This window comes from Cavia porcellus, unplaced genomic scaffold (assembly GCF_034190915.1).
Source record: "Cavia porcellus strain 051 isolate PalLab524CR breed Dunkin Hartley unplaced genomic scaffold, mCavPor4.1 scaffold_22, whole genome shotgun sequence".
Classification (NCBI taxonomy): Eukaryota; Metazoa; Chordata; class Mammalia; order Rodentia; family Caviidae; genus Cavia; species Cavia porcellus.
In genome coordinates this window covers 54,451,485-54,477,066 of record NW_026947505.1, presented here as the reverse complement: position 1 = coordinate 54,477,066, position 25,582 = coordinate 54,451,485, and the positions used below count along the sequence as shown (strand labels likewise).

The following is a 25,582-nucleotide window of genomic DNA, read 5'->3' as shown; positions in this document are numbered from 1 at the left end:
ATAACTTGTCACTTTGGAAGAAGCCACACCCCCAGTGAGTCTGCTGTGCTAGGGGAGAAGAAGCCATCCCCCTCTCAGGGAGCCCACTGCTCTGGGCCCAGAGGAGAAGAAGCCACGCCCAAGGCCCCGCTGCCATCCGGTTAAACATCGGCGAGCTGCTGCCTCACACCTGAATTGAAGGAACCCGGGTGCCTAGTCCAAACCCCCTACACTGCGGGATGGGCAGCCAGAGCTGGAAGTGCTCAGGACTCAGCAGCCAGCTGATTGAGAGGAACACAGGAAAACGGCGACACGAAGGAGCAAGGTGCAATCTCAGACCTCCAGCCCACCCAGAACAAGTGCCAGAAACAGAAACACAAATGAAATTACAAGTCACACCTGCGATTTCTGAAATTCTACCAAATGAAGAAACAATTTAAGGCTTACATTATTTGATTAACGTTGCATGCCTGTATCTGATAGTCTGAGCAACTATTTGAAGGGTGACAATGTGCAGTAGAGTAACTGTTGTTGATTTCCTACTGCCTTGTTTTTGAAATTCAAGACTGTTCTCATTGTTTTATTTTATTCTCTTTAAAATTAAAAAAAAAAACTTGTCACCTTTTTTCCTAGTAATTTTTTGGACATGTTTTTAATATAAGTGAATGAATTGTATTCCTCTTTATGTATAAATACCAAAATTTGAAGTTTTCAAATTGTCTAGATGATGAAAATTATAGGACTAAAAATTGCTTGTTCAAAGTATTACCTTTGCAACAGTCCATGTTAAAATTCATGATTGGAGTCCTCTAGGGGTTCATAGACATTTGTACCAATGATCTAGTGGTTCTGATTAGGCAAGTCAGAGAAAATGTTTTGTAATTTATTTGACCAGGGCTATTGATGGATTTTTCTACTCCCTTTCCCTCCCCTGTCCCCTCCCTTTCCCTGTTCCCTCTCTCCCCTACTCCCTCTCCTCTCCCCTCAAAAGTATTAATTAAAAAAAAAAAAACCCTGTAAATTCCACTCCTATTTTCAGAAAATTTAGAAACATGTACAATTATATGTGTATAGTAGATCTGTACATTATTAGACAATGGATTTTGACTCATTGTTTTCTAATTTGATGAAGGGAAAGAAGAATCTTTCATTTTCAGGGTTTATATAGCAATAGTTAAAAGCCTTAATTCCTCAAATTTGCAGTGATCCTCCTGCCTCAGCCTCACGAGTGCTGGGATTACAGGCATGTGCCACCATGCCTGGCTATATTTTTAATAACATTTTTTCTTTTTTTTTTTTTTTTTTTTGGTACTGGGGATTGAACTCATGACCTCATGCTTGCCACACAGGCATTTGTGCCACTGAGCTAAATCCCTGCAGCTCTATCACCTGTTTTGAGAAAATGCATTTTTCTTAGCGCACAGTAGTTTAAATGTATCATAGATAAGCTATATCACTAAGTTAGTGACTTAGCTTAGACTCGTAGAGTACTTGACTTTTATGCACATGGCCCTACTGTTGATCTCTGACAACTTACAAAAACGAAAACCAAAAAGCCAGTTCAGATTCTACATATACGGTACATGTGCACATATATTTGTTTGTTACATGATAAGCACCTTAGTTTATAATATTTGGCTTCATAAAAATATTTAACTTTTAATGACATTTTATTCACATCAAAATCCTGATACTTGTATTTTCTTCTAGTATACTCTTACAGTTTAGGGCATATATTTAAATATTTGATCCTTCTGAAATGCCTTTTGACAAAGATGAGATGCAGGTTTTGAATATGTAGCCTGTTACCTTAGCACTGTCCAGTTAGTTCATTTCTCCTTTTTTAATTGGAAAGAATTATTTTTTCTTATGCTAGATCAATGATGGTGAATCTGTGGCATGTGGGCATGCAGGTTCTGTTGGCACATGAGCCAAGTTGCCCTAGTATCTGTGCATCAGATAACAGTTGTTTTTTCTAAACTAAAAGCTCAGAATTGAGGTTTAATTGCAGTGTTGGTGTTTTGTGACAAGTAGGTTGTTGGGGTTGCTGTTAGAAAGGGAGAGATTGCTATAGGATCTCACTATGTAATTTAGGCTGGATTTGAACTGTGTAACACAGATTGGCCTCAAACTTGTAATGATTCTCCTGACTCAGCCTTCCAAGTGATGGGATTAAAGGTGTGTGCCACCATGCCTGGTTTAGAAAAGATTTTTGTTGGATATGGGCTAAAGAGATTCCAGGTAGGAAATAATGCTTAAAAATAGATGGTTAACAATCTGTATATTTAAATTAGTAATACTATTTACTTTTACCGTAAGCATTGATAATTGAGAGTAGTATAATAGGTTCTTGTGAGGTTTTAAGAGACTTTTTTTTTTTTTTTTGGTAGCAGAGATCGAACTCACAACTGTGAGCTTGCAAAACAGGCGCTTATGCGCTGAGCTAAATCCCCAGCCCCACTTGTCAGGTTTTAAAATAGGAATGTGATCCATGATGTCAGTTTATTTGAGCCAGATTTATAGTTGCCATATCTTTCTCTATGTTGGTCCTTTTAGTTTCCTTCTCTGCATTTTCATTTGCAGATTGTTTTTGTAAAATACCAAATCCAAGAATAACCAATTATCTGGCTCTTGGATATAAGCACTGTGGTTTTGTATTGCTAAATTATGTTCCTTGACCCACAAAAGGTAGGAAATAGGTTAGAAATATGACATTAATTCATTTGAAACAAATCAGTGAAATTTTATAACATTGTGGCAAAGAGAAGAATATAGCAGTTAATGCTGGGTGTAGTGTTGTGCACCTGTCATCCTAGCACTCTGGAGCTGCATAGTGAATTCAAGGCCAGCCTGAATTACATAGTAGGACTCTGTCTCAAAAAAAAAAAAAAAAAAAAAAAAAAAAAGTTAAGCAGTTAACTATTTAAGTTAATAGTGACAATTTTTCTTTTTTAACTGTTAATCTTTTTTTTTTTTTTTTTTTTTTTTTCGTTTTTTATCGGTACCAGGGATCGAACTCACGGCTGCCTGCTTGCAAGGCAGGCGCTTATGCCGTTGAGCTAAATCCCCAGCCCCTGTTAATCATTTTATAAAAGAATACATGCACTTATTGAAATTTTAGAAATCCTATTTTATAAAGTAAATTCAGGTATCATAAGAGATTAGTTTTTAACATCTTGATGTATTTTCTGTTAGTCATTTTGTTGTGCCTATATTATATAATATGTATAACTGACATACACATACAACTAACATTCAGTATATATTGTGTACCTGGACTTCCATCATTTCTCTTGGATCTGGAAGACTGCTTTTAGAATTTAGTTTTATTTTTTAAAAGTTGTGATATAATTCATACCATGAAAGTTGTAATTGTAAGGTATTTATTTCAGTTTTTAGTATAGTTACAAGATTGCCAACTACTGTGTCTTAATTTCTTTCTTGTTTCTGGGACAAAATACCTAATGCCCACAAATAAAGGGGAAAAATTTATTTTGGCTCACAGTTTGTAGAGATTTCAGTCCGTAGTTGGCAGGCTGCAACCAGGGCAACATGGCAGAGAGTTGGGGTTGAAGAGAAAGTTTGTGACATTGCAAGATGCAGTACGTAGTAGCAGTCAAGGGTGGGGGAGGTACATATCTGTCTCCAGGCCATGCCTACAGTGACCTACCTGTTCCCACCAGCCTTCACTTCCCAGCATCACACTCAGTTGTAAAATGCTTAGTAGGCTAATCCATTAATGAGCATCACACACCCACAATTCAGTCACCTTTCCAAAGCCCCACCTATGAATGCATGAGGGTTTGGGTAGACATCTAGTTGTAAAGCGTAGCACATTAGCATTATCTAATTCCAGAACATTTCATCATCCAGGTAGATTGTGATAACTAGAATGAAGTTCTTATTTGAAAGAGTTCAAGGAATGAGTTACAAAGAATAAACTTTAAATACCCACAGGGTTTTCAGGGTAGTGTTCCTGAGAGGAGAGAGATTAAAACCTTTCAACAATGTCCATTGCTTACAGCATAAATGTAGGAATACTCAACATCCGAAGCATTGCCGTGTCTTCAGTCTCCTCTGTGGCTGGGATTCCTAAACCATAAGTTTCATCGATACCGATCTGAGAAACTTAACCCCTACCATCATTTCCCATGTTTTTCTTAATACCATTTTGCCTATCATTTGTTCTACTAGAAAATAGCTCTTATATCTTTTAGGATTAAAATAATTGTTGTCATGTGCTTTACTAGCAAGCTCTCTTGTTCTTCAAGTAAAATAGTGCTTTATACAATCTGTCTTAATTTGGCTGAGAGGGTATGGGTATACACCTGTTGTTTAGTATAATTACAAAGAACAGTCTGTTTCATTTTCAAAAATACCCTGGTTTGCAGAGTAAGTTATCTACCATTTTATAAATTCACCAGTAGTATATCACAGTTCCAGTTTTCTTGACTAAATTTTAAGTTGCATGCTGCATTTTATGTTTACTGGTTTATTTTTTATTTTTAGCCTAGCACAGTTGTGACAGTTGTAGATAAAAGCAATTGTGGTGTTGGGATCATTGAGATTAACTCAGTAATTCCCACTATTTGTGGGCCCTCTTCATTGGAATCCATATGCTCTGTTCTTTTTGAAGAACTTTTGGTGAATATTTTCTTCACTTATTTGGTAAATAATTCATTATTTCTCTACTGTGTTGGGATTCCCAGAGCCTTTACTTCATACAGAAATATGTTTAACTATTTTTATTACTCTTTAGTCAGGAGAGGGACAGGTGATGGCAAGGATAGCCAGAGTCCGCCTATTTATATTTGGTTGTAATAGTGAAAATTATCAGAAATTTGTCATTTTACAAGTAGGACTTGTAGAGATTGAATGGCCCTAGAGCTGAAACCACTTGTGTTTCCTTCACTGTACTCTTGGTAGTTTCTTGGCTATCAGTTTAAAGACTACATGTTTATTTCTTTGTACTTGTTTTATTTGCTGATTATGCATTTTCTTTTCGGCTTTTGAAAATAATGTTTAAAGCATAGTTTTGCTTATTTTGTCAGGCATTTGGAGAGAAATTCTTTTGAAAAGAATAATGAATTCAGATTTGTTACTGGTATACCACCTTGTTTCTGCATAAAGTACACAGATAAAATCATTTAAATAAAAATATTTCAATAAACAATTTAAAATAAGTGTAATTTAATTTATGTCATATTTTGGGTTAAAGATAACTAAGTAAATGTTTATCTTGAACACATTTAGTAAAGAAATTAATTGATAATATTTTTTTGTAGTAACAAAGTGTATTTTTCTCAAATCAGGCCTCCCCCATCCCCCTCCCACTGAACTGTTTGAACCAGGAGTTTTGCACTGAGCTCCAGCTGCAGCCCTTTTCATTAATTTTTCTCTTTTGATGGAGGGTCTTGTCAAGTCAGTTGCTTAGGTGGTGATACAACTTGGAATTCACCCTCTTTGATTTCTTGGAGTGCTGAGATTACAGGCATGTGCCATCAAGCCTAGCTTAAATCAGTGTTTTTCATAATTTTATTTTTTTGAACTGTGAGTAGACTGTAGACTCTTTTACATCTAGGCAAGTGCTGAGCTACATTGTGTGGACTTTCTACCGTAATGTACTTTTGGTGGTGCTGGGGATTATCCAAGTGCTCTACTGATGGGTTATATCCTCATCCTGTGTGTGAATTTTCTGAAATGGGATAGCAAGAAACCTGCCTGGTTGACTAGGAGGAAAGAAAAAATACTCTTAATACTTTTATTTAAAATAAGTGTAATTTAATTGATGTCATGTTTTGTGTTAAAGATGATAACTATAAGTAAACGTTTATCTTGAACACAAACCAAAACCTTACAAGAATTAAAAATTTTGTAAAATTCAACAATTTATATATCTGTCATTATCTTTTAGTGTTTTTATCTGTTCTTGTTAAGAGTGTACAATTTATTTTGACTTTTTAATTGGTTGTGATAGATTTGCAGAAATCTGTTTTTGAAACCAAAAAAAAAAAAAAACCCAATACACTGGAATCAAATCTATAATAAGTGTGCCATTTGCAGTTGTATGGTCTGACTAACATGTAATTAGCTTGAAACAAAATTTAAGGCAATATTCATTCAGGAAAACTGTTTATAAAAATGACCCAGCTTTTTAGAAATTAAAATTTGTTATATGTTTACCCTTAAGTGTTATCTAGTAATTCAGACATTAAACAAAATATAGTTTATATATAAAAATAAGAGATGTTATCATGATTGTTTTTCAATCATGATAAGTACAAGTTCAGAATGAGAATTTTTTGGGTGCTAACAATTCGTTGATTGGTCTTGGTACACGTATCTTCAGTTTGAAATTCCAACAACGTGTGTATGATTTGTGTGCTTTCTGTGTATATGATATATTTCAATTAAATATAAATTGGTGTTAAAATTTGAAAAAACTAACCTTATTTTCTTATTCTCTTCCAAGGAAATGATTATTGACAGAGTAAATGGACAGGCGGTTCCTAGATATTTGATATATGACATAATTAAATTCAATGTAAGTACACTTCATTTTTTTTTTTTAAAGAGATGAGTCCTGCTTTGTAATTGAGGCTAGCCTTAAACTTGCTTCATAGCCTAGGCTGATCTTGAATTTGCTGTCTTCCTACCTTAGGCTGCCGAGTGCTAGAATTATAGGTGAACACTGTCATACTCGGTTTATAATGCAGAAAATTATTAATTTATAAAATAAAAATTGTCACTGGAATAATAGATGTATTTTCAACAAAGTGTATTTGTTACTGCCTCAGATAGTAGGAAACAAATTGTTATTCAGGTTGTATGTATGTATATAATATACTCATTGAACATATTATTTATTAATACTTTTATATCTCCTTTTTTCTTGAATTGCCTAATATATTTCATATGTATTTGTCTTAAGGTTTCTTTACCTTGAGTAAAGAACAACAGTTTAACTAATAAAATGAGACAGCATTATGTAAAATGGAAATTACTTTTTAAAAAAATTATTTAGTTTTTAGTTATCCTGTAGTTGATTTAAAAATAAAAGGCCAATTTTATTTCTTAAAAAATGAATTAAAAAAACTCTCCAAAGAGAAATAATTATGAGATATTGAGTGTATAACTTGAAGACACAAATGTGCCTTCCTTTTCATGTTTAATTATAATAGGAATGTCTAAATTACTTAGGAAGTACAACATAGCTTTTGTAAATAAAAGAAACTCAGTAGTAAGTCATTCCTCTTTATGTATGTTACTCAAATCATATCATTTAATCAAGTCAGAATAAAAACATTAAGAATTTTAGAAATGAAAGTATTTAAGTTTTAAAATTTTGAACATTTATGGCAAAGTATCTAATGCTCTTTTTTGGGAGGTCTGCTTTAATAAATTGCAGCATGAAAGCTTCAGGATTGCTATAATCCAAGATAGTTTATGACATTTTTTTCCTGAAAATTTTCAATGTATATAACTCAGTTTTTCAGTTGAATTTGTGTATTTCGAACATAGAGTTTCAAATTTAAGAACCTCAGAGCACATGCCTGTAATCCTAGTACTTGGGAGACTGAGGGAGGATTGCTGCAAGTTTGAGGGAGACTAAGGCAGGAGGGTCACTGTGAGTCTGAGGCCAACCTAGGCCACCGAGGCTACATACTGAGTTCAAGGCCAGCTTGGATTACACAGTGAGATCCTGTCTCCAAAAACCAAAAAAAAGAAGGAAAGAAAGCAAGCAAGGAAGGAAGAAAGAAAGAACTTCAAGATTAGAAAACATTAAATTTTCACTTTATGTTTGTGATTACTATATCCTGAAAAATAATGCTTTCCAGAAATGGCTAATCTTTTCACAGATTCTGTAATAATATTCATTGGCTTGTAAGTAGACCTAAGGGGTGAGGATGGCTTTGTTTCTATTGGAAATCCAATGGAAGTTTCTTCTCTCATCTTGTCAGTTTTTATTTTATGGCTCGAAATTGTATGTGTTTTAAGGCCACTCATAGTGAAGTTTACTGGGCGAGAAGACAACTTTACCTTTCTAATAAGTACATAACTTTGAACATACAATAAAGTTTTGGTATTAGTCTTTAGAGGTGAAATGTACTTAAGAAATACCGTCTTGACACTTTAAAGTGTTAGATGACTGTCGGTTGTTTTGATGTGTCATTTACTCATTTATTCTCCTGAATTATATGGATAGCATACAGATGTTTTAATGAATTCTGTATAAATAATAAATAGGACTAGTCAGTATATTAATTTTTTAATTCAAATGTGAAATATTTGGATCAAATTATAGTAGATTTATTTCACTAACTTATACTGTTTTATGAAGGCATAATGGCTTTAAAATAACTATTTTTATTAGACACGTATATCACTAGTCAAACTGGTTATCTGGGCTGGCATGCCACTCTATAAAAATGGTAGCCTTAATTATGTTGATAAAATAGTTTTGGTTGTTGAAATTAAAAAGTTCTCTTTATAATTCAGGCCCAGCCTGTTGGAGATTGTGATTTTAATATTCGTCTGCAGTGTATAGAACGAGAAATTATAAATCCTCGACATGAAAAAATCAAGAGTGGGCTCATTGACAAAACACAGGAACCATTTAGTGTCAGAAATAAGCCATTTTTTGACATTCATGCTTCAAGAAAGGTAATGTTTACTTTTTTTTTTTTTTGAGACTGGGTCTTGCTAAAGCTTTCCAGGCTTGAAATCATTATCTTCCTGCCTGAGTCTCCTGAGTTGGCAGAATTATAAGCACATGCCCCTGTACTCAGTTATTTTTTTTTCTAATGCATGTATCATAATTCAGCTTGTGAGAAGAAAATGAATGACAGTTTGCTGCCCAGTTGCCTTGAGTTTATCAAAAATAACTGAAAAAGATATAGCACTATTGACATAATTCTAAGTTTTTCCTGTTTAGTAATATTCTCAGTAGTGGAAACTTAAAATATGTTGTGTCCTTGTTTCTGATACTTTTTTTGATTCATGGCCATTGGTTGATGTCATCATCATCGTTTTTTGAAACTGAGCAGATCTTGAGCTTGCTATATAGTTCAGGCTGGCCTCAAACTTGCCATTTTCCTGCCTCAGCCTCCTGAGTGACAGGATTATAAGGGTGTACCACCATGTCCAGCCGTACTGTTTACAAAACTATAAGTATGTTAAGAATCATATTTAGTGAAAATCATTTTTTAGATCTCCTCCTATTCTTCCTGAATGTAAACAGTGCATTCTTATTAAAATTGTGTGTGTGTGTGTGTGTGTGTGTGTGTGTATATATATTTATTTATTTATTGAAAACATATATTGTTATTTTTGTGGTTTTGACACAAATTGATTATACAAAATATTCTGGGAGTGTTGTGTTTTTCTCTTAATAATATGGTTTAAAGGTATTTCCAGTCATCCCATAGAATTTTCTACCTTATTTTTTGCATGATATTGACAGTAAAGATCTACCATATATTATTTTATTATTGATAGACTTTTAGATTGCTTTTGCATTTGGCTATTATTAACATTGTTTCATTATTTGGTTATATGGATATTTCTTCAGCATAACTAGAAGTAGAATTTAAGATTAAGGTTAAGATTTTTAAATTTAAGGTTAAGATTGTGGATGGTACTGGTTACCACCAAACTGCCTACAAAATAAAGTCATTTTCTATCTAGAGAGCTCATTTCTGTCTCTCAGGACTCACGGTGCTTTCCTTCCTGGCCTACACCGGGCAAAGTACTTTGATGTGCAGGTGGCCCGTGAGTTCTGCTGCTAGAGTAGAGGACTAGGGTATTTCCCTTCCTCAGCTGCTTATTGATTTCAGGATGTTTTCCAAGGTGCTTAACGTTTTTCTTGCTAGGGTTTACTCACCTGCTATTTAAGATTATAAATTAAGGGTTTGTGACATGAATTTAATGAAACACTGTACAAAAAGCCTTTAGAAACGTGCTGGATGTATAGGAAGCATCCAATAAATGCCAATTAGCATCAGTTTTATTCTGTGGATTTATAAATACTTTTTTGCTTACTTAATTTTTTGTGTGGTGTTGCCCTAAAAGTTCAGTTTTCTTGTAGCTAAATTTGGCAATCTATTTCTTAGATCTTCTTGATTTTTCATCTTCTTCAAGAAGCCCTTAATCTCCAAATATTTTCAAAAATTATTTTCTAGGGACTGGGGATTTAGCTCAGCGGCATAAGCACCTGCCTTGCAAGTGTGCAGTTGTGAGTTGCAGTTCGATCCCCGGTACTGATTAAAAAAAAAAAAATCTAATATTTGTTACCTTTAATTTTTTTTTTTTTTTTTGTATTTTTGGAGAGAGTGTTTTGTTGTATAAGCTTAGGCTGGCCTTGAACTTGTGATCTTCCTGCTTCAGCCTCCTGAGTGCTGGTATTACAAGTGTGTGCTACAACTGGCAAATACTGTGTTGATCTTTCATTTTATCTTGCAGTTGTTCTTTTTCTGTAGACTATCCAGTATCTTGCATTTTTTTCTACTCATTATCTTTTCTTCTTTACTTAAAATCTCTCACTGGCATCACTTCTGTTTATGCTTCATTTCCCCTTTTCTTTTATCATTTGTGCTTTTAATATCAGCCCTACAGAAAGTATTATTGTTATTAGAATGTACTGTTTGGTTTTACTGGGATATTGCGCATATCGTAACATTTGAAAGCAAGTGTACTTGCTGTTAGGATTTGACATGTATACTGTATATTGGCATTTTCTTAAAATGTTCTTTTTTCTTACTAGTGCTTTTGGTGGGATTCTTTATTTCTTTGTATATAAATTACATATGGTGTGTTCTTTATCTCTTGTTTATTTATGATTTATTGAATCCGTCTCTTAATTTACTTCTCTTTCCCTCTTTATTATTTATTTATTTACAGTTTTGAATATCTGTGTGTGGCAGTGGTTAACATTTTCAGCAAACCTCATTGAAGGTTCTAATTAATGCAAATATGTTAATTAATCATAAAACTCTATTTTCCTTATCAGAATGTAAACATGTTTTGAGCATGTATATCACATGGTCCTATACTTGATTGTGTGCTCATAAGCATTTAAAACTTTTTAGAGGTTTTTGACATTACAACATCATTGATCATTTCCTGAGAAGCCTCAAAGAGTGGTATACCTGGATTTAGAAGCCTATTCTGGGAGCCAGTTTTTTCTCTTTGTATTTATTGTGTGTTCAGTTTATAGTGTAGATTAGAGAATAAGTAAGGTACATGGAAATTGCACAGAGCATCCAAGCAGTTGTATTTTGGTGGAATATTAGTTTAAAAGCGACCAATAACCACTGTTCTATGCCAGGTTTAGGGCATTCAAATAATCGTTGCTGTAAAGAAGCATCACGATCTTGTTTACAGAAAATATTATTTGTACAGGAAAGGGGTGTTTATGTTATAATTGTAAAAGATATATGACAATATATGAAACCGTGTTTTAACTTTTTTAGCATAATCTCACACCCTCGATGATGTAAATTTTTGTTTTACCTGTTTCTGCCCGAATCCATTTAATTTGTTAACTTTGTTAATTTTGGATATATTATCAGCAGTAATTCCTGTGCTGTTGACTTCATATCTTTCTCATTTGAGTAGATACAAAGTTGGCATTCTCTTTTTATAAATACTTGGCTGTTGCACTTGCTTTGCAGGAGAGTGTTATTGAATGTTGTTGTCTGTTTTGGCTTAGGAATTTTATAACCACTGAGATAAAGGTACTTTTAACACTTTTATTTTAAAAATACGTTATAAAAGGTGAGCAAAAACTAAATTACTTTTAAAAATTAATTTGACAGCATGTACTTTCAAAATTTAAAGTTTAGTTTTTTTTTTTTTTTAAGAAAAAATGCCTTAGATAATATCATGCTATTCATCAAAATCAGTGCTGCTGAGAAATACAATTGGTTCTGCATGTCTACAGGCTCTGCATCCAACTCTATATTGGAGATATTTGAGGAAAAACATGTCTGTATGAAACGTTTTTATTTTGTCATCACCTAAAGAGTACCAAATGTAACATTGTGTGTTTAAAATAATTGAGCTGATATAAAGTAGAGAAAGGATGGATATAGATTGTATGCATGTGCTATACTGTTTTTCAAAAGGACTTGAGCATCTGCTGATCTTGGTTACTTGGGATGCATTGGGAAGGTGATGTGGTGGCTTGTGTTGAGTCTGGACTTGATTCCCATACGATACTGAGAGAGGACTGTATTTGCCTGTGTGTGATCTTAGAACTGTTCTTAGAACTGAAACAGTTCTGTAAAACAACTTTTCATGTAATTTTTCATAAGAAAGACACAGAATGTTCTTATAATTTGCTTTATACAACAACTTTTTAATTCACTGTTTATTCTTTTGGTAAAGCAATTCTGATATTTGGAATTTTAAATGTGAGAATCCTATGTCCTCTTTCCGTTTTTATTATTTTTTTGTCTTCAGTTACTTTTTTAGATTACTGAAGTTTATTGGTACATTTTAGGTATGCATAATGATCATATTTATGACAGGGAATTTGTGCCTGGGCATGTTATAATTTGCTTCTTGTTTCTCCCCACTCCTCACCCTTTGTTCAGACCCTTTTCCGCTCCTTGTCTTCAGTTACTCAGACACATGTTTGCTGCAGAATCTCAGCCTTCTTAGCACACCATTATAGGACAGTGTTTTCAGTTTATATGTTATCACTAGATTCTTATTTCTGTCTTTGTTAATAGAATGGCAAAATAGTGATATGAAGAATAATAAAGCATTTTAAAGGGCAGTATGTATCATTTCTTTGAAGAATGGTGATTTTTGTGTGGTTTAAGAATTTAATTGTGGAACATGCAGTTTTTGTACAAAGTAATAGGATTTCAGTTCTGTGTCTTATTTTTTAAAAATTCTGTATATGTACAAATCTTGGTTTGAATTTTGTTAATACAGCTTTATTAACAAGGTCTTCATTTTGTGTAATTTGATGCATCAGAGACAATAGAATGAACTGTTCAGTTTTTAATTTAGTACATAGTTGGAATAAAAACTCAGTATAGTCATAACAAGTAGCAAGTTTTCAAATTAAATTCTGTTTATATTTCTAGTTTGAAGGTCAATTGAAACAGAATTAAGTAGATTAAATATGGTAATATTCTCCAACCATTTTCCATCCAAATTATTTTGTTTTAGAAAAATAATTATTGCTATTTTTATCTTTGTAACTTATGCATAAACAAGCAAAATATATTTATTTAGATTACCATCCCTACCCCAAACAAAGCACTGATCTCCTTCATACCTGTCCTTATGGTGCTGTTAACTGTTCCCTCAGCGGATGTGGTGCTGCATGCCTGGGCTCCTCAAACCCTGAGGCAGGAGGATCCCCCTGGGCTCCAGATGGCTCCGTACTGAGTTCAATGCCAGCCTGGGCTACATAGTGAGACCCTGTCTGTAAAAAAAAATTCTTTTCTTTCTTCCTGTGGTGTTGGGTGTAGAACCCAGGACCTCAGGCATGCTTGGCATTGTTGCTGTTTTTTTAAAATTGGTTTTCTTGAGTTCTTTTGCCCCATTATTAGCACATAGATTTTGCCTGCTTTCTTTCTTTTCTTTTCTTCCTTTTTGTTTTTTTGAGTCTGGGTCTTGTAGTCCATGTTGGTCCTGAGCTCACTGTGTGACTCAGGCTTTCCTCGAATGTGCAGTGATCCTCATGCCTTAGCCTTTAAAGTGCTGGGATATCACACCCAGTCTCATTCTTTTTTTTTTAAATTTTTTTTTTATCAGTACTGGGGATCGAACTCATGACCACGCACTTGCAAGCCAGGCACTTATTCTGCTCAGCTAAATCCCCAGCCCTCTCATTCTTTATTTTTACAGGAGGACAATTTCGATAATTTAGTTATCTTGTAGTCATTTGTATTGTTTTTGTTTGTTGATAAGCATTTAAAAAATTTGCATATGGATATCCAGTGGTTACCATACTAGTGCTTGAAGAAACTGTCCTTTTCATTGAATTAATTTTGTATTTTTATAAAAAATTAAGTATTCACATATCTTTAAGGCCTATGTGTAAGCTGTGTGCATTTTTTCCTTGATGTATATGTTTGTCTTTAGTGGAATACAAGTTAGATGCTTTTGTTTGTAATAAATCTTGAATTTTGGGTAGTTGTTTATTTTCTAGCTTTGTTGTTTTTCAAAGTTGTTGAAGTTATTTGAAGCTTATTTTCATATGAATCTTAGAATCAGTTGTCAATTTTTACAAGATCCTGCTATGATTTTGACTGCAGTGCACTAAATATGTAGGTAAATTTGAGAGAATTGACATCCTAACAAAGCTGAAGTTTTAGTTCATCAGCCTGGTATATTGTTCTTTCATAGAAGTCTTAAAATTTGTCTCAACAATTTTTAGAGACTGTTACAGGCTATGTAGGGAGGGGAGCCACTTTTCCCTTTTCAAGTCTGAATGCCCTTTATTTCATTCTCTTAAGCTTATTAAATAGGCTAGCCTGTAACTTTTGATTATCCTGCCTTATTAGCCTTCTGGGTGCTGGGACTATAGATGATGTGTGCTGCCACCCCTACCTGATTTGAGTGAGAATAATTCTAGTGTTTCTTTGAGTGTTCACTTTTGTCAGTTAACAAAATTCTTTAGATAAAATGCTATCTTTTTAGTCATATTTCTATGATTTAGCAATGCTATCTTTTTTTTCTGTTTATGTCTGTCTTATGAATTACATGAAAATTTCCTGATGTTGAATCATTCTTGCATTTTAGGATGAGCTCTATTTAATCTTGTTTTTATTTTAAAGAGGGTAAAACTAAACATAACAAAACAACAAAGCAGATCAGAAGAAAACAATGTAAATGACACAGGATTTCAAAGCAAGACAACAGGAGATCAACAGTGCCTACCGTAATATCTCTTGTTTTTTTCTAAATAGTCATCTGTATCTTCACACACAATGAATTCATACAAAACAAAATAGTATAAAACTGATCAAAACAGAATAATGAAAGCATTATAGGCCTTCAAAACCAGACAATAGGAAAATCAACAATGACTACTGTAATATCTTTTGTTCTCTTCAAAAAAACTGTCCACACATTTATGTAAATTGAAATGTAATAATATAGAACAGACTAAAACCATTCTAAACAAAGAATAAAAGCATTACTGGATTTTACAGCATAATAGGAAATCAGCTGTAGATATCATAATGTCTCTTTTTTTCAGAATAGCTGTTCATATCATTGCACATAATATAGTCAGTTCTTGTAAACTGTTCAGGAGAAGTTCTAGGCATGTATAAGCCTCTAAATGTACAAGTATACTAATTTTTAAAAATGTATTGCCCCGGTTGATTTTGCTGTTGTCTTTTGCAACAGTGTTGTGCTTGTTTTATAAAGAAACCTGAGCTGTTATTTTCGAACTATATTCTTGAACAGTTGTTAATATAAGCATTGAAATTATTTATTTACAGGTTTTAAGAATTGTTCAAACCTCCTGGCCCACCATAGGTAGCCATTCATCTGCTTTCTTCATAGATCTGCCTGTTCTGGACATTTCATATAAAAAGTCTAACTTATGACTGGCTTTTATCATATAGGTAGTGTTTTAAAATGATTTTCATTGGTACATGTTTACAGCACATAATAATTATACTCATTCTGCCCTTATTTTGAGATAGGCTCGCAGTGAGTTAGTTGTCTAGGTGACCTCACTTTGCTACTCTGCTTTGGCCTTCTAGAGTGTGGGGATCATACACATGTGCACCGTGCCTGGCTTTCGTAGTATTTTTCTAAATACAAGACTTTTAATGATTGTATCATAATCATTATTAAAATCAATAAACACACTGAGATGTGCTTGAGTCAGACTTCTTTTTCTTTTTTTTGGCATGTATACTTGTAGTTATTCCAGCACTGTTTGTTGAGTATCTTTTCTGCATTTTATTGCCATTGCCCGTTTGTCAAAAATCACTTGACTATGTGGTTATTTCTAGCCTCTTTTCAGGTCTCTTAGTCTATTTGTTTATTCTTTTTTAACTTGAATTAAAAATTGTTTTTTTTTCCAAATCCATTTTACTTCAAGAAGAAAAAGAAAAAAACCAAAAGAAAAAAAAAACTAAAACAAAATTTCAAAACATGTCCATCAGAGGGCAACAGTGGTATATACATTGCGCTTTGTCAACCCCACATCATTTACTTAGAGCACAAGACATTTATATTAAATTCTCAGAACAGTATCAGCACAAATCTTTCTCTTCAGTGAACTCAGAGAAATCAGTAGTATAACTATCTTAACTTTTTATACGTACAGATGTATGTGCATATACCTATGTTGTTTCAGCTTATCACACTAGCAAGGCAATATGATGTTTACATATATGTGTCTTTTCATTTCACTAATGAGTATGCTCTCATGTTGCATCCATTTACCTATAAAAGTCTTCCTCTTTTTGGCTGAGCAGTGCCCCATTGTAGAAAAATCCCACATCTTTTTATCCATTCTGTGCTTGATGGGCATTTTGATTGTTTCCAAGATTCCGCTATTAAATTGTGCTGCTATAAACATGGGTGCACATATAGCTGTAGTATGATGTTTTTAGTTCTTTTAGGAAGAAACCCAGAAGGAGAATAGCTGGACTGAATAGGACCTCTAGTCCTAGTTTTTTGAGGAATCTTCGCATTGATTTCTACAGTGGTTGCACCACTCTGCGTTCCCATCAAGAGCAGAGCAGCATCCCTTTTTCTCCACAACCCCTCCAGCCTTTGTTATTGCTTGACTTCTTGATAATAGCCATTTTTCTAGGGTGAGGTGGAAATCTCAGTGTTGTTTAAATGAGCATTTCTTGAATGGCCAGTGATATTGAACATTTTTTCATGTATTTACTTGCTGTTTGTACTTCTTTTTCTGAGAATTAAGCATTCATCTCAGTCCTGTTTTTGGATTGGATCTTTAAATCGGGGAAATCTTTGATCTGTTTGAGTTCTTTATATGTTCTCAATAGTAATCTTTTAAGAAACAACTGGCAAACGTTTTTTTCCACGTTGTGAGTTGTCTCTCTGTTGGTAGTTTCTCTTGCTGTGCAAAAGCTTTTCAGTAGGATGAGATCCCACTTGTTTCTTTGTGACAGTTCCTGTGCGATCCGAGTTTTGTTCATAAAATCTTTGCCCCCGTCATTGTCTTCAAGAGTTTACCTACTCTATTTTCAAGCAGATTTAATGTTTTGATTTTAGTATTAAGATTTTTGATCCATTCTAAGTTTAGCTTAGTGCATGGTGAAAGATATGGGTTCAGTTTTACTCTTTGACGTGTATATGAAAGAATTTTCGGTGCAGTTAAAAAGATAAGAAATATGAAATAAAAGTGGCCTTTATTTTACGGAGACTCATGACCTTTGGGGTCTGGCTTTCTCTCTGCGGGACACATGGTGTGGGGTGGTGCCTAAGGGGCATTTCTGATGCACAGGTAGCCCATTGGAATTTATTTCGCACCACAGGTAAATTGCCTGGGGGCGGGGAAGGTGACCTCAAGATAGAGCCGCTTGGTTCTGCCTCCCAGCCTCCCACCACTGCAGCTTCCCATCCAGGACAAAATTCTTTCAGTACAGAGCCAGTTTTTTCCAACACTATTTATTAAAGAGGCTAATCTTTTTTCCAGTGAATGTGTTTGGCACCTTTGTCAAAGATAAGATGGCTTAGTGTGTCTGGAATTGTTTTTGCATCTTCTAATCTGTTCTGCTAATCTTTGGGTCCTTTTTTTAACTTTTTTGCTAGTAGCATTCTGTTTTTATTATAGTAGCTTTATAATATAATTTCAAGTCAGACATTGTGATGCTTCTTGCCTTGCCTTTGTTGCCTAGGCTTGCCTTTGCTTTCTATGTCTTTTCTGGTTCCAGATGAATTTTAGAACTGTTTTCTCGAATTCTGTGAGATATGCTATTGGAATTTTGATTGGGGTTGCATTGAACTGTATAATAGTTTTGGAAATCCAGCCATTTTCCACTATATTGGTTCTTCCTACCCAAGAGCACAGGATATCTCCAGTTTCTAACATTCTCTTCAGTCTCTTTTTTTTGAGAGTACTGTCTTCAACTCCTTTTTTAGGTTGATTCCTAGGATTTCATTTTTTTGGATGCTATTGTAAAAGATGTTGTTTCCCTGATTTCTCTCTCAGTGAGTTTGTTATTTTGTGTACAGAAAGGCTGTTGATTTTTGAGTGTTGACTGTGTAACCAGCTGTGTTACTGAATTTGCTTATTACATCAAGTAGTCATTTGGTGGAGTTTTTGAGGTCTTCTAAGTAGAGTTTCATGTCAGCTGCAAATAATGGTATTTTAACTTCTTCCTTTCCTATTTTATTCCTTTTATTCATTTTTCTCGTCTAATTGTTTCAGCTAAAGTTTCCAGGACTGTGTTGAATAGAGTGGAGATAGTGGACATCCTTGTCTTATTCCTGATTTTAGAGAGAAAGCTTTTCAGTTTTTGTCCATTTAGTATGATGTTGGCTGTTGGTTTGTCTAGATGGCTTTTATCAGGTTGAGATAAATACCATCTATTCCAATTTTCTGTAGGGGTTTTATCATGAATGGGTGTTGGACTTTGTCAAAAGCTTTTTCACAACTATTGAGATCATTGTATGATTTTTGTCTTGGCTCTGTTAATATGGTGTATTACATTTAGGGATTTACGTGTGTGTACTATCCCTGTATGCTGGAATGAATCACACTTAAATCATGGTGTATAATCTAGACAATTTGCTTCAGTCTGTTTGCTAGTATTTTATTGAAGATTTTTGTTTCAGTGCTCATTAGAGAAATTGACCTGATAGTTGGGTCCTTCTCCAGTTTTGTTATCAGGGTAATAACTTGCTTCCAGGAATGAGTTGGGAATCCTGCTTGCCTTTCAATTTCATTAAAGGGTTTGAGAAGTAGTGGTGTTAAGTTTTGTCCAAATTTCTTGTAGAATTCAGAGGTGAATCCATTGGGGCACAGGCTTTTCTTTGTTGATAGGTTTTTAATCACATCTTCAATTTCATTGATTGATACTGGTTTATTTTGGATTTTTGAATCTTGGTTCAGCTGTGGTAATTTATATGTATCTAGGAATCCATTCTTTTCTTCTTTTCTTTTATTAGAATACAAGTTTTCAAAGTAAATATAGATGATCTTCTGCATCTCAGCAGGGTTTGTTGTGATTTCACCTTTTTTATCCCTAATTGCATGCATTTGAGTCTTTTGTTTCCTTTTCTCAGTTTTATTTACTCTTTAAAAAGAACCAGCTCTTAGATTAATTGTTTCTGTGTTTTTTTTTTTTAAAGTTTCCAAAGTGTTAATTTCTGCTGTAATCTTTATATTTTTCTCCCTTGTAGGTACTTTTGGCTTAGACTGCTCTTCTTCTAGAATTTTGTGGTTCATCATCAAGTTGTTTATATGTTTGCTCTTTTTTCCTGATATGGTTATTTACTGCTATAAATTTCTCATTTAAGACTGCTTTCATTGTGTCCCACAAGTTCTGGTATGTTGTATTGTCATTATTCAGCTGTAAAAACTGTCTGATTTCTTCTTTAATTTCATCTGTGACCCGTGGGTTGTTCAGTAAGGTGCTGTTTACTTTCCGTGTGTTTCTGAAGTTCTTTTTGTTTCCTTTGGCATGGATTTCCAATTTCATTTTACTGTGGTCTGATAGCATACATGGGATAATTTCAATTCCTTTACATTTACTTAAGCATCCACGAGCTGGTATATAGCCTATTTTGGAAAATGTCCACTGTGTGAAGAACGTGTATTCTGATGTGGAGAGGAACACTCTATAGACATTCTACTAGGTCCATTTGCTCAAAAATTTGATTTAGTTCTAATATTTCATTGGTTTTTTTGGTCTAATTGAGCTGTCTTTTTGTGACAGTGGGGTATTGAGGTCTCCCAATACAATTATATTAGGGCTTATTTGATTTCTCATGTTTATTAGTAATTGTTTTATATAGTTGGGTACACTGATATTTGTTACATGTATATTTATGATTGTTATCTCTTCCTCTTCAATTTTTCCCTTAACAAGAATGTGACCTTCTTTATCTCTCTTAATCAGTCTTGGCTTGAAATTTACTTTGTCTGCAAATAGATAAGCTGTCCCTATTTTTTTGAGCTCCTATAGCATGGATTATTGTTTTCCATCCTTTGACTTTCAGTCTATGAATTTCTTTTTGAGTTAAATATTTTTCTTATATGCAGCATATTGTTGGATCTTGCTTCTTGATCTATTCTACTTGTCTGTGTCTTTTGCTTGGTGCATTGAGACTGTTAACATTGATGGTTGTAACTGGTATGTGTTGACTTATTTTGTCGTGTTAGTTTCCTATTGTTGACTCCTTTTTTCTTTCCTTCTCCCTCTAATTGTTTGCCTACCTTGGTGGATTCCTTCTGTTGGCGCTCATGGAACTGTAGTCCTTACTTTCTCTTTCTAGAATGTCCTTTAGAACATTTTGGAGTGCTAGTTTGGTGGCCATAAATTTCCTCAGATGTTTTTGTCATAAAAGTATCTTATTTCTCCATCAGATTTGAAGGATAGTTTTGTGGGGATCATCAATCTGGGTTGGAAGTTGTTTTCCTTTAGAACTTTGAGTACTTCACTCCAAGCTTTCCTTGACCTGAGAGTTTGTGCTGAGAAGTCAGCTGTAATTTTGATGGCCTTTCCTTTATAGATGATTTGTTTTTTTCCTCTGACAGCTTTTAGGATTCTACTCTTGTGTAGAATTTCTGGAATCTTGACTATAATATGCATAGTTGTAGAATTTTTTTTTTTTGATCATTACTAACTGAAATACTATATGCCTAGTTTATCTGTATGTCAGATTCTTTTTTACCTACTAGGAAAGTTTTCTGTCATGATGTCTGTGAATGTTTTTTAAATGTCATTTGTGATATCTTCTGCTTTTTTTCTTGACTGCAAGCACTCTTAAATTATTCTTCTTTGTCTCATGTAGCAGCTGCTGGATTGATTTCTCATGTTCCCTTGCTAATTTTGAGAAATCTTTCTTTTCTTGGTTACTAACTGCAAGCCTGTCCTCAATATCTGAGATCCTGCCCTCACATTGCTTCAAATACTTTCAGTGGAGTTTTTATTCTCCTGGATATCTGCTTGAATTTGCTTTATGAATTCAATTTCTTTCCTATGCTAAGCTTCCATAATTTGCTTATGCTCATCTGTTTTTTTGTCTGTGTCTGCTCTAAGGTTGCTAAGCATGGTATGTGTTTTAGTAATCAATGTAGTTGTTTGAGAGATTATTTCTGACTTCATGGTTTCCAGAGCCTTATTCAGTTGCTTTATTGTTACAACTTCGGAGAGACCTGTTGGTGGGCTTTTGGATTGTTTCACCTCATTGCCCTCTGGATTTGCCTTTAGTGAACTGGATGTCTAGGGTTGTGTTTTGCTTAGATATCTTCTCATTTTCTTTTTACCATTTTTTTTTTTTTAGTTTAATTCCTGGGGTGATGCTTGTAAGTTGCCTAGGGTGGGTTGCTTATTGCTAGTATTTAGGACCTTCAGGTGATGACTACCACTCTGGGGTATCTTCCAGATGTAGGTGGTTTTGGGTTTTGAGTTTGTTGGAGGATTTTGCCTCCTCAGTTTGTTGGAGATGAGAAGTTGTTGCTTGTTTGGCTTAGTTTTTTTAGCACTGTGCCATCATATTTTCTGTGACCCTTAGTCAATCTTAGTCATAGAATACCAGGACCAACAGCTGTTAAACAGTTAATGTCAATTTTGGCTGCTGTGGTACCAATAACTTCAAACACAGCCTAGAAAACAACAAACTGAGCTAACTGTTAATTGGCAAAAACCATATGAACTAGATTTGTGATTATATAAAAAATGCAAAACAAACAAGATCATTATATGTAGTGTATAAGTCTGTAATGTGTCAATTTTGCCCTCAACAGTTAATTTAAAATCAATTAAGGAGAAAATAGAGAAGTAGAAGAAGAGAAAGAGATTAGAAGTAAGGTTGGAGAACAAAGGGGGATCCCAGCAACTTGAGGAAACTGGTGCAGAAGAATAAAGGAAAAGAGAGGTAGAAGAGAGAAACAGAGGAACAAAACAGAACCACACCTGCAAAGAGGAACCACTTTTGCACTCATAAAAATAATGAAGGAGAAAGAAAAAACGAACAACAACAAAAAGGAAAAACAAAACAGTCCATTTCCATAATTACCTCTGGCTGCACTGGTAGATAACCTGTGGAGACAGAGCCCCAAATAATGCCAGTCTGTCCCAGCAGGCCAGCAGTAGTTTTTTGGTGGAGGGTAGATATTTTCAGCAGGCCCATCCCAAGAACAGACTCTTTGGTTTTGCTGCGTTCCAAGCAGTTTCCATGGGTCTTCACCCATCTAGTAGGTGCTAGATGGAGCTGGCAGCAGTTCTGGGTTCTGAGCTCAGCTACTCCATCTCCAAAATGACTTCCAGACAGTCGCTGTCTTTGCAGGAGGACTAAGTCCTCTGCACTCACCCCCAGTCAGTACAGTCCTCCACGTCTGCTGCTCCCCTCCACTGCTGTGTCTTGCTGCAGGAGCCTTGGGGGTCACCCGCCGTCATGGTTATCATGATCCTGCATCCTCAGCTTTGAACAGCTCCTCTTGCACTGTGAGTCTCATCTCAGAGAAAAGGCGCTGCTGGCTGTCTACTGTCTTCTTCATTGAAGTCTTTCCTTTCAGTCTCTCTGTGGGTGTCAGTTTGCACTTCAGATACTTCCCCCCTTCTTGTTTTCCTCATGATGCTGTATTCCAGCATCTTGATGGTGACTCTCAAGAGAGGCTGTTTTCTCTGCTGCTTACTGCCCCACCATCTTCCTGAAAGTCCTCCTGTTTATTCTTTATCTAGTACTACACAATCTTGATCACAATAGCTGTGTGAAGTCTAATCATGTCAATTTGTGACACTATTCTCCTTCAGTAATGTGTTATTTTGGATCTTTTCACTCCATATAAATTTTAGAATGAGTTTCTATCTACAAATAATTCTCTAGGAGTTTTGATTTTCAGTGTGTTGAGTCTGGAGATCATGTTGGGAAGAACTGGCATCTTGACAATATTATCACTTTGTCTGGGACATTTCTCTACTTACTTAGTTTTTCCTGATTTCTTTCATTAGAATTCTGCACATTGCTTGTTATATCTAAGTAGTAAATGAGCATTCCTAATCCAAAAATCTAAAATCTTTGAAAAGTTTTTGAGTGAATTCATAGTGCTCAAAATGTTTCAGATTTTGGAGTGTTTCTGAGTTTCAAATTAGAGATGCTCAACTGGTGAAGTCTATGAAAATATTCTGAAATCCTGGGAACTCTTAGACACGTATAGCCCTAAACATTTTGGAAAAGTAATAACCTGTATTTCCTTTTTTTGGATGGCAATGTAAATGATACTGTTCTAATTTTTTCATATCTTATAGCATTAAGTAATTTTGATGATACAGTGATACTGTTTTATTGTATTTTTTCTTGTCTCATTGCATTATCTAGGACTTCCTGTATGGTATTGGAAAAACCTGCCAAGAACAGACAACCCTGTTTTGTTCCTGATTTTAGCAAGAAAGCTTTTAGTTTTGCTAGTGCTAAAAATGAACCCAAGGCCTTGTGCATGCTAATTCTGCCACAGAACTCAGCCCCAGTCTCAGATTGCTTTTTAATTTTTTTCAGTCATATTATATGAATATGAATTCGGAGGGCTAGTTAATTTTGTTTAGTTTTGCTTTGTTGACTTTTGAGTGTGGACCCACTACCCTCGTAACCATCATCGGAGTTACTATCATCAGCATCATCGGTATTATGGTGTTAAAGTTAGAATTTCTCACTGGCTAATTGGCAGGAGTCTGTAGGTTTTTCTGTTTGAAATAATAAATGAGTTCAGCATTTAGATTATACTGTTTGTGTGGCTTTTCATACTTATTTTCCAAATTTCTAAGTCCCATATATTATACCACACCATCTTATCCCTAGTAGTACAAGCATTTGTATAGAGTATGAGAATGAATATGAAATGTTTCTGTCAATCCCAGTAGGTGAAACAATTTTTGAAAGGTAAAATAAGGGTTTGCAGTTGTAATGGGTAGATAGGAATGTCTCTTTCATTGTTTAATTGGAATTGAATGTTGTGAAAATATGATCTGTTGGAAAATGTATTTGATATGTAGTAATTTGAAATAATGAAGGGTTTGCAGTTTTTAGTAGGGGGTCACAACTAGAGTAGAAGAGAACGATGGTAGAGGCGAAAAAGTTCATAAATTGGACACTATGGTGCCGGGTAGATGTCCATTTGGACACTGGCAGGATGATAGTGCACATGAAAAAGATCACTATGTCTCACATAGTAAATGTTTCTTGATTGATGACATTGAATAATTAGGCCGAAGGGTAGAGAGGACGATGGGCACAGTGCCAAGGGGTTTTACTAGAGCTTTTGGAGATGAGGTTAAGTTGTAAGGAGAATGTAACTGGTGATGTAAGATATGCTTTAGATCCCTTTCAGCGCTTAGCCCTTGCACTCTTTCTTCTTGGATCTTTTAGGTTTATGAGCTTCCTTGGTTAATGTATCTGTTAGATACTCTTACTTAAAATTCTTAATGTAATGTCTGTCTTCTATAGTTCATTTGAAATGCTGTTTTCATTTTAGAAAAAAGATGAGTTATATTACTCTCTTCTTAAGAATATAAAAGTTTTATATAATTTTGGAGGACACTAATGGTTATTAAGATTACTTTTTTAATATAAAATGATTTGTTCTAGTTCTTACATGTGTTGCAATAACTGTATAGTTGAGAATTAGAATCTCAAATTTTCATGTCTAGTGAATAATAAACTAAAAGTTGAAGATTATATTACATTAAAGGGTGATGATGTTATCTTTGTTGAAACTGTGATGTGGATACAATTTTATCCATCAGTAAAAAGATTTAACTGTAGTGTACTTTTCTATGTATTATGAAACTGAGAAAGAAAATGTATGATTACATGAATAGTTTTGGATATGGTTCTGTGTAGAAAACCCATGATTAAATTTTTCAACATCATATTCATTACTGATTTTAGGAGAGATCAACCTAATTTATTAAGATTATTCTTATTATGTGTTGTAAAAACCTTTTTTTGTGTTGATCATAATTTAATTGAAAACTTTAAAAACTGTTAACAGCATTCATAATTAATTGGCTTTTCAGTAAATATATGTTATGCTTTAGACAAATTTGGTTTCACTTGGACAAAATGAAGTTAAATTATGCTTATCATTAACTGATGCCTTGAGATTATATTCCTTGTACATTAATATTTTAAAAATTACAGCTTGCTTTATTTTTAGGCTTGAGAATACTCAGGAACAATTAAGCTAGATATGTATATCATATAAATTAAAAATAATTGGCAGGAGTTTGTAGGTTTTTCTGTTTTATGTGATATAAATGAGTTCAGGGGGCCTGAGGATTTAGTTCAGGGGCATAAGCATGTGCCTTGCAAGCACACCGTCATGAGTTCCCTGGTACTGATTTAAAAAAAAAAAAAAAAAAGTAAATGAGTTCAGTATTCAGATTGTGCTATTTGTGTGGCTTTTCAGATCATAAAATCT

General features: G+C 34.3%; 1 protein-coding gene across 3 annotated transcripts in view; it reads left to right on the top strand.

Moving 5' to 3' along the window:
- The window catches only part of Rngtt (RNA guanylyltransferase and 5'-phosphatase), a 271,102-nt gene that overhangs the window by 79,890 nt on the left and 165,630 nt on the right, over window positions 1-25,582 (top strand). For all 3 annotated transcript variants that reach the window (XM_063233201.1, XM_063233199.1, XM_063233200.1), the window contains 2 exons: window positions 6,452-6,523; window positions 8,479-8,643. In XM_063233201.1, the coding sequence (XP_063089271.1) occupies window positions 6,452-6,523; window positions 8,479-8,643 (237 nt within the window). The remainder of the gene's footprint in view (window positions 1-6,451; window positions 6,524-8,478; window positions 8,644-25,582) is intronic.